We start from the raw sequence: 9,667 nt of genomic DNA, 5'->3' as shown, positions 1-9,667 counted from the left end.
GAGCTGAAGGCAGAGGCTTTAACCCACTGAGCCACCCAGGTGCCCCCATAAAATCAGATTTTTAAAAGAAACATAAAATTGATGGAATTGAGGTTTTTTAGCACATGCAATGACAACCCGTCAAGGACCACAGAAGACAGACGTTCCTGTTTCCACTCCATTCTGGATTCACTACTACCCAGAAAGTCACTCACATATCTTCGGAAACTATAGTTCCGAATGAATGATTCTATGCATCAGCCGAAAACCCTTGTTTTCTGTTTTCTCCAAACATGAACATGAGGAGGACCACACTAGGCTAAATCTTCCCTTGCTAATACCCTGTTAAGTTCTTTTGCTTATGGTACTTACTTAAATATGGCTTTGCTGTGTATGCCCAATGGCAATACTACATGATATTTTCAAACACCGCAGGGGATACTTTTAGAAAGACCACAAGGCCATCATTTTGCTCCTAGTGTGCAGATCAAGGTCTTATTTTCTCTTCCCTAAGAGAATCAGGATAATTATAAGTAATAGGAAAAATACTGTATACTGTAATTTCTGCTCAGTATACAAATCTATAGTGCTTAGAACAGCTGGGACAAAGGGAAGGGCATGGCAGTATCTGCTTCGCATTGTGCTCATTTGCTGAGCTGTCATGTATCTGCAGACAATGTCATCTTTTCATTCCCTGGTTTACTGCACTATTGACTATACGCTTGGAGTCTTAGGAGTAGTTCTGTAAATTGCTTCCTTTATGTCTTTGATGACTCATCTATAAACAAACACCAATGTGACAGGCATCTTAAGGACACTAAAAGCAAAATATGCACAAGATCGTTTTAGTCCATTTGATATTGTAAACTTGGCATGTGCTATAACTTAGTATTGTCAGTGATTTTTTTATTATCAGAAACTATGAATTTGTTATTGAATATTTAATAAACTTAAGTATGTAACATTTAATAAACTTAAGCGCCTCAAGTTTTCATCTTTGAAATGACAAAAGGAGTGTTTTTCTATTATTTTTTCAGCTGAAAAAACTTTTCAACTGAAATACCACACTGAAGGACAAAATAACAGAAGTAGAATGTCCCCATTGGGATGGAGATGAAGCTTCCTGTCTTGCCTGCACCCTCTCACACCTCCCTCAAGTCCCTCTCCGGACTCTGTGCTCTGGGAAACACATCTGAAACCACCAGCCAGGTCATCTCTAAGTTTATTTTCAACTCTTAATATCTAGATGGTATAAAAACAGAAAACCCGGGCGCATGGATGGCTCAGTGGGTTAAGCCTCTGCTTTCGGCTCAGGTCATGATCCCAGGGTCCTAGGATGGAGCCCTGCATCTCTGGCTCTCTTCTCAGCAGGAGGCCTGCTTCTCTTCCCCTCTCTCTGCCTGCCTCTCTGCCTACTTGTGATCTCTGTCTGTCAAATAAATAAATAAAATCTTTAAAAAAAAAAACAAACCAGGAAATCCAATGCCACAACTCAAAGGGATTATGCTATTTAACAGGAGAGAGATACATCGTGTCCATAAAATTTGCACGTGATGAATATACATAAATAAAAGTGACGTATTAGGAAAACCATGTTTCAGTATGAGATTAAAACCATTAAGAAGGAACCAAGAACTTCAAAAACCTTTCTACTCAAAGTGTGGTCCATGGAGCAGTGTCACCTGCTAGATAGGTAGGCTCCCAGGCACTGCCCCACACGTACTGATCAGGATCTGAGCTTTAACAAGATGTGTCAGTGATTCATTTTATCTTAAGAATTTGAGGTTAAGCACACCAAGAGTGGCTCTCAATGCTGGCTGCCTATTGGAATCACCTGGAGAATTTTAAAGAAACACTGATTCTTGCTCACCATCTCCAGATACTCTTTAGTTGATCTGTAGTGGGACAGTGATAGTTTTACACAATTTCCAGGTGACTTAATATGCAGTCAGGAGGGCATTCTAAATAAACAATAGGATCCCCTACTCGAGAAAGTAAGAAAATCTCCCAGGCCAAACCAAACAGGAGGCATGTTTCCATCTGGCCCCCAGAGGAGAGAGCTACGTATTGTGATTAGTGACTGAGACACTATTAAAAAAGCACCCGTGTCACCTAATAAGTGATCTGACAAGCATCAGTGGGATGCGTGCTGGCTTTCTGAAGTATGTTTATGAAGATGTCAAAACTCATCTGACAAAATAATGGCTGAGTCTTGTGGAGACAGAGATATAAAAACATTAACTATGAAAAATGAAGAGATAGATGGCTAATTAAGATAGTTTCAAGGGATTTTGAGTTTCAGATCATAAACTATGAAAGCAATTTGAGGCATGTGTGGCTAACCATCTCATGAAGGATGAAAGAAACTTTTTTTTTTTTTTTTCAGTTAAATAAGAGTTAATTTGTCCATGTCTGATTCCTTCCAGGTTCTTTGTTCAGAGAAGATGTTGGCCTCCAACGGAGCTTTATGGAAAGCAACTAGAGCCAAAACCTTAAGGCAATTAATTCAAGGATATCAAGGAGGCAGATCAGGCCACTGGCCCATCATGATATATAGTTAAGAATGCAAGACTTAAAGCCTAGACCACTCATTACACCAGAGGAGGGGTTCATGATTTTCCAAATAATGAATGTGAAGTGGCAAAATTGGGATGGATCCTAACCCATGGTTATGATACAGCAGCTCTTGCTTCGCTTATCATGCAGCTGAAATACCACATCGTGGCAGAGTCTCTGCCCTTCCTAGCATCTGATGTCTGCTGTGACCAGGTCCCCATGTCCTCTTCCAGAACTGTAGGCAGCACTATAGCAACACACACTTCATGTTGATACTCTGTGACTTTGTTCTCACAAGTACTATTCCATAGGACCAGATGTGTGTGACTCCCAGTGTTTTCCCAACAAATATGTTTGCTGGAGAATTGTAAAAATTAACAATAAAGATACAAAATGAAATTTGCAGGAAAGAGATGAAAATATCCAAAGAAAACTGGAAGATGGGTCCTATGGAAACTGTGATACTTAATTTTATGTATCATTTCGGCTGGGCCACGTGTCCAGATATAGGATTAACCATTATTGTGGTAGTCTCTGTGAGGGTGTTTTTGGATGAAATTATCAGTGGATGTTGAGTAAAGCAGATTGCTGTCCATATTGTGGGTGGGGTTCACCCAATCAGTTGAAGGCCTGAAGAGAACAAAAGACTGACTTCCTCCAAGCTAGAGAGAATTCTTGCTAACAGATGGGTTGCATGGTCACCAGCCTGCCAGCCCACCCTCCAGATTTCAGATTTGCCTCTTTCTATAATCACATAATCATGTGAGCCAATTCCTTAAAACACACACACACACACACACACACACACACACACACCCTATTGGTTCTGCTTCTCTGGAGAACTCTGACTAGTACAGAGAGCAGATACAACATAGGGGGAAAGATTTTCAAGTAATCCTAGTAGGAAACAAAGGAGCTAAGTATCAGGAGCAATAATTTGGAATTTAAAGGTCTATATGCCAATTCATAGATGTGGTGATAAACAAATCTGAATTTGAAGTGTTCACTCCTAGTGACAAGTAGGTCATTGGCATCGCTAAGATGATGACTCTGAACTTAAAATGGCAATATGATATAGATCAAATGTAGGTGATTTATAAGAAATCAAATTATTCATATGTAACGATAATTAATGATTAAGAAGCAAAAATTCTAAAGAAGCAAAAAAAAAGGTTTTTCTGTTTCTTCATCTATAACACAATGAATTTGAGTCAGATATTTTTCTTTCTTTTTTTTTTTTTTAGCCAAATAATTTCTAAACATTCTCTGAGAAGACAACATAAAAGATTAGATGGTCAAACCAGACACCTCACATCAGAAGGTCTTCCCTAGTATCAGGCTTTCCTGATAGTTTCAAGGATACAAGCATTTGTGAGGCCGATGTGAAGCAGGAAAAGTCTGGACCCTCAAATGCAACATGTAGTATGCTATGGCCCCACACCATATGACGTGTGTGATCTCTTTGCTATATAGTTCTCAGATGTATTTTCGTTGTCTTACAACTTCTGTCATACTTTATTACAGTTGGATTCCCTCTATAAAGTGTATTAATCATGACTATGTCCCTTTACAAATCTTTTCATCGTCTCTCAATAGCTCAATTATTTCTTTTCTCTTCATCACCCAGGGTAATTAGAAAATTTTTTACAAGTATTATTGGAGACATTTTATCAACTGTATTTTTTTTTTTAATATTTTATTTGTCAGGGAGAGAGGGAGGGAGAGCACAAGCATAGGGAATGGCAAGTAGAGGGAGAGGCAGGTTCCCCGCTGAGCAAGGAGCCTGAGGTAGGGCTCCACCCAGACCCAGGACTGACTTGAGTGGAAGCGGATGCTTAACTGACTGAGCCACCCAGGCATCCCTCCACTGTAATTTTTTTAATACTAAATTTAACTTCTGTTTCTGAATGTAGAGAGCAAGATGAGGTCACTTAAGTCAATCAGTGATGCAAGCAGCCAAGGGTATTGAGCTAAGACCGGGTATGGGCGAAACCAGCACAGCTAACCCACCCAGAACTGACAACCAGCAGAACCAGAGGAAGTCTGCAAACGGCCAAGACTGATGAAACTCCTATAAAAAGGGAGGATTTTTGAGCGAACTGTCGGACTTTCTAGATGCTGACCCTCTCGTGTCTGACCACATCAAAAGGTTGTGGAAGGTTCACCCTGAGTGATCTCTGAGCAGAACAGATCCTTCCCCGCTAGAACGTGGGAAGCAGCAAGTTCAAGTTGGATCTGAGTCAGATCCAACCAAGACTTCATCTTGACTGTGCGCTCACATTTGGTTTGTTAACTTTCTAGCCCTTGTTTATCTTACTGTTGCATGACTTGTCACGTGCTTTGCTTTGTGTGGTCTGTGAGAAGCCAAGTTAAATGTGCCACGAAATGTCATTGAGTTTGGAATTCTCACCCTGTTTTACAATTGCGTTAAACTTCCTTAATGACTGAGTAAAGCTGACATTGTGGAAAGACACAACTCGTGTGTGCACCTTCACTGATTTGAAGACCCAATTCGTGTAATACTCAAGGCAGCTAATCGGTTGGTCTCAGCTTTCTTAAATGATGTCTCTTCCCAGAAGAGAACTGTCTACCCATGAATTTATCAAGCCCTTGTCATACTATAGAGCAGTGGCAAAGAGACGGAAATATTTTATGTACCATACATCAGTTAAAAGTATCCATTCCGGCGGGTAAACAGACATGGCTGGCGAGAGAGGCCCGCAGGACGCCGCGCACAACATGGGCGACCACCTGCCGCTCCTCCCTGCAGAGTGAGGAAGAAGATGAAATTGAAATGGAAGTCGAAGACCAGGATAGCAAAGAAGCCAAAAAACCAAACGTCATAAATTTTGACACCAGTCTGCCAACGTCACATACATATCTGGGTGCTGATATGGAAGAATTTCATGGCAGGACTTTGCACGGTGACGATAGCTGTCAGGTTATTCCAGTTCTGCCGCAGGTGATGATGATCCTGATCCCTGGGCAGACCTTACCTCTTCAGCTTTTTCGTCCTCAGGAAGTCAATATGGTGCGGAATTTAATTCAGAAAGACAGAACCTTTGCAGTTCTTGCATACAGTAATATACAGGAGAGGGAAGCACAGTTTGGAACAACAGCAGAGATATATGCCTATCGAGAAGAACAGGATTTCGGAATTGAGATAGTGAAAGTGAAAGCAATTGGAAGACAAAGGTTCAAAGTCCTTGAGCTAAGAACACAGTCAGATGGAATCCAGCAAGCTAAAGTGCAAATTCTTCCTGAATGTGCGTTGCCTTCAACGATGTCTGCAGTTCAGTTAGAATCCCTCAATAAATGCCAGATATTTCCTTCAAAACCTGTCTCATGGGAAGACCAGTATTCATGTAAATGGTGGCAGAAATACCAGAAGAGAAAGTTTCATTGTGCAAATTTGACTTCATGACCTCGCTGGCTATATTCCTTATATGATGCTGAAACTTTAATGGATAGAATCAAGAAACAGCTGCGTGAATGGGATGAAAATCTAAAAGATGATTCTCTTCCTTCAAATCCAATAGATTTTTCTTACAGAGTAGCTGCTTGTCCTCCTATTGATGATGTATTAAGGATTCAGCTCCTTAAAATTGGTAGTGCCATCCAACGACTTCGCTGTGAACTAGATATTATGAATAAATGTACATCTCTTTGCTGTAAACAATGTCAAGAAACAGAAATAACAACCAAAAATGAAATATTCAGTTTATCGTTGTGTGGACCAATGGCAGCTTATGTGAATCCTCATGGATATGTGCATGAGACACTGACCGTGTATAAGGCTTGCAACTTGAACCTTATAGGCCGGCCTTCTACAGACCACAGCTGGTTTCCTGGGTATGCTTGGACTATCGCCCAGTGTAGGATCTGTGCAAGCCATATTGGATGGAAATTTACGGCCACCAAAAAAGACATGTCACCTCAAAAATTTTGGGGTTTGACTCGATCTGCTCTGCTGCCCACTATCCCAGACACTGAAGATGAGATAAGCCCCAACAAAGTAATACTTTGCTTATAAACAAATGCTGTAGAGATAAAGTTAATATTTATTAAGTTGGTCTTGTAAAATCAGATCTGCTTTGGAAATTACTGCATTTGATGCATACCCAAGTAAAAAGCAACATTACATGGAAGGTTGCAGTTTCTTAGTCAAAGGTATTTGAAGTTTTAAATTATACTATTGAAAGGATGAAGAACAGTCTAGAAAACTTGGTTTTTAGGAATATCTACCTTAGTACCTTGGTATCATTATAGTCTGGCCTGCTAGGACATGAAGACCTCTCTGAAAGGGAGAGATGGGTTTCCTGCACAAACTTATTTGTAATTCCTCTAACACAAGGTTAGCCACTTGCTCATGATACATGGAACCAACAGCAAGTTCTTACCTGTGCTCTGACAGAAGTTCCCAAAGCTAGGGTGCCAAATACAAGGCCCTTTAATTTTCTTGAGTTTCTCTCATACTGATTTGTAAATTTTTAAAATAATAAACAGTTAAAATATTAAAAAAAAAAAAAAAGTATCCATTCCTTCCCTAAAGAAACATTTTCCTTGTATGCACATCCTTGGTGATTAGAGCAGTGACCAGAGGTCAATGTTTGGTAATTTCTGTATTACATGTTTTTGTAGACATAACCATACTGATGAAGTTCTAGAATCTAGGTGGGATTCGGTGGGGCGAGGTCCAGAGCCGATGACCAGGATAGAATTCTTGAGACATCTTTGGTGCAAAATGGTGGTTTATTAAAGCACGGGGACAGGACCTATGGGCAGGAAGAGCTGTTGCCTGGGTTGTGAGCGATGGCAGGTTATGTACCCTGGAGTTGGGGGGAGGTAGGGAAAAGGGAAGTTTCAACAGAACTTTCATATGCTAAAGAGGACCTACAAAGATACCAGATATGGATACTTGAGGCCTTGCCATTGCCAAGGTCATTTCTCCCTCTAGCAAGGTATTAACATTAAGATGGGTGGGAAATTCCTAAAGGTCACATATGTCCCACCCAGGAGTGGGGGTGGGAGAAAGTTGGAGGGTGTCAGCTTTTGCTTTGTCCTTTGTCCTTTGGTCTTCTGTTCCCTCATCAATACAATTGATATCACTGCATAGTTTTCTACTGATACCAGCTTCCAGATGTTATTACATAACATTGCTTAATTACTCTTATAGACAATTTTGTCCCTTTATCTATCTTAACCACAAAGAAGGCAAATCTGTAGTACGTGGGCCACTAGTTAAAAATCATAAATTCACAACTGCCCCCTGGTAACTGAACTAGCATGAGTTTGCTCCTTTGTGAGTTACAGACCGAGATGATAACTGACACCAGGAGGAGCTGTCACACAAAGGAAACTTGGCTGGCTGCAAACAAGGAAGTCATGGGGAATGATTTCCACAGCTGTGACTCCCTGTGCAGGGGTGAGAGGGTTATTTTTATTTAGGATTTAGGACAAATATTCAGAAAAGGGACCTTCATCCTGGCATGTAACGGTGGGCATAAGGTTACCCAGATGAATGTAGAAAACGTATCGCATGGTAATCCTAGGTTATGTTAATAGAGGGTGTGTTCCTTCTAGTGTGGAGACTTTAACACTCTCATGAAACAGAGGCAACTGGGGCAAGCGGAAGGGGCTACAGGCGTGCTTCACGAGCAGGTATAAACCAGGTGGGGTCTTGGGCTCCTTATCTCGGGTAAGGAAGGCAGGGTCTTGTTCCCCTTCAAAACAGCACTGGAAGTTTTTACCCTGGATTTGTTCTCTCTGATATGCTTGGGCTATTTCCTGGTCTGGTAGAGGCTTTTACAGTTTTTGCATCCCCTGGGTTCCTTTGAAATCCTTAACTATTGAGGTTTTTGCATTTCTCTGTCATCTGACACCTTCTAAGAAGTTCTGCAAGCATTGATTCTGGGGCATGTAGGGCAAAGTTCAGGAAAGGGATGGGGCAGGGGGACGGATAGCTGGGGACTAAAATGACTTGTGTCCCAAAGCCGCGTCTGTCTTGGGGACCCCTAACGGTTTACACAGAGAGATATATACAACCGTGACTTGGGCTTACCATATAGCAACCTCGTCAATGCACCCACTAGCCTGGCTTTAATTGAAAATCTGTTTTTCTTCCTATGTAGGGAAAACCCAGATCCTCTCTGGGTGGTTCTTCCCTGTGAGTCTCCTTTGCTCTCATTCTGCCAACTCAGTTCTGACACCATCTGCCCAGAGATGGCATCAGATCCCAGGTTAAGCCTCAGTCCCACAGGACTGCTCTCCATCCAGCTCCCTCCCCTTCGGACTGGAGTGGGAAGCCTGAGTTATCACCTGAGCTTAAGACCAACCAGCTACAGACTGGAGGTTCCAACAACCCTCTCCGTAGGTTTGTTAAAGCAGCTCATAGAACACAGGGAAAGAGTTACGTAAATTTCCAGTCTGTTATGGGGCACCTGGGTGGCTCAGTGGGTTAAGCTCTGCCTTTGGCTCAGGACATGATCTCAGGGTGCTGGGATGGAGTCCCGCATCGGGCTCTCTGCTCAGCAGGGAGCTTGCTTCCCTTCCTCTCTCTCTCTGCCTACCTCTCTGCCTACTTGTGATCTCTGTCTTTCAAATAAATAAATAAAAATCTTAAAAAAAAAAAATTTCCAGTCTGTTAAAGTGGTGTGGGAAACAAAGGCAGAAGGAAATGTAGATCAAATTAAATGTCCTTATAACCTGAAGCCCATCAACAAATTCTTGCAGCAGGCAGAGCAGCAGCATTCCTGCAAGAAGCTCCCAGCCCTTTTAATTTTAATGCCTTTTGCTGGAGGTAAAAACAACCTTGGTTGGACAAACAGCAAACAATACCCCATGAGTCTTCTTTCACATGTGAAAATCCTTTCAGAAGTTCCCATATCTTTACTTCCCCTCACCCCAAAGTATATAATCCGTTGCCCCTCACAATCAGTCTTGGGGTAGCAGCTCTTTCCGGCCACAGGTCCTGTCCCAGTGCTTTAGTAAAACCAACTTTTTGCACCAAAGAGGTCTCAAGAATTCTTTCTTGGCTGTCGGGTTTGGATCCCACCAAACACACCAACATCTCAAAACTACATTTTTGCACCTTTTTGCACCAAAGATGTCTCAAGAATTCTTTCTTGACTAT

At 41.6% G+C, this 9,667-nt stretch overlaps 1 protein-coding gene across 1 annotated transcript; it reads left to right on the top strand.

The window, feature by feature from the left end:
• Positions 1-5,235: 5,235 nt before the first annotated feature.
• LOC116858280 (protein cereblon-like) lies at positions 5,236-6,698 on the top strand. Its single transcript, XM_032843025.1, is given in 2 exon segments — positions 5,236-5,306; positions 5,308-6,698. Coding segments are annotated over 2 exon segments (1,332 nt in total). The 3' UTR covers positions 6,569-6,698.
• The last annotated feature ends 2,969 nt before the right edge of the window (positions 6,699-9,667 follow it).

The sequence above is a fragment of the Lontra canadensis genome, unplaced genomic scaffold (genome assembly GCF_010015895.1).
Source record: "Lontra canadensis isolate GAN:19392208 unplaced genomic scaffold, GSC_riverotter_1.0 scaffold1, whole genome shotgun sequence".
Lineage (NCBI taxonomy): Eukaryota > Metazoa > Chordata > Mammalia > Carnivora > Mustelidae > Lontra > Lontra canadensis.
The sequence above is the reverse complement of the archived record's forward strand: the minus strand, read 5'-3'. Positions and strand labels throughout refer to the sequence as shown.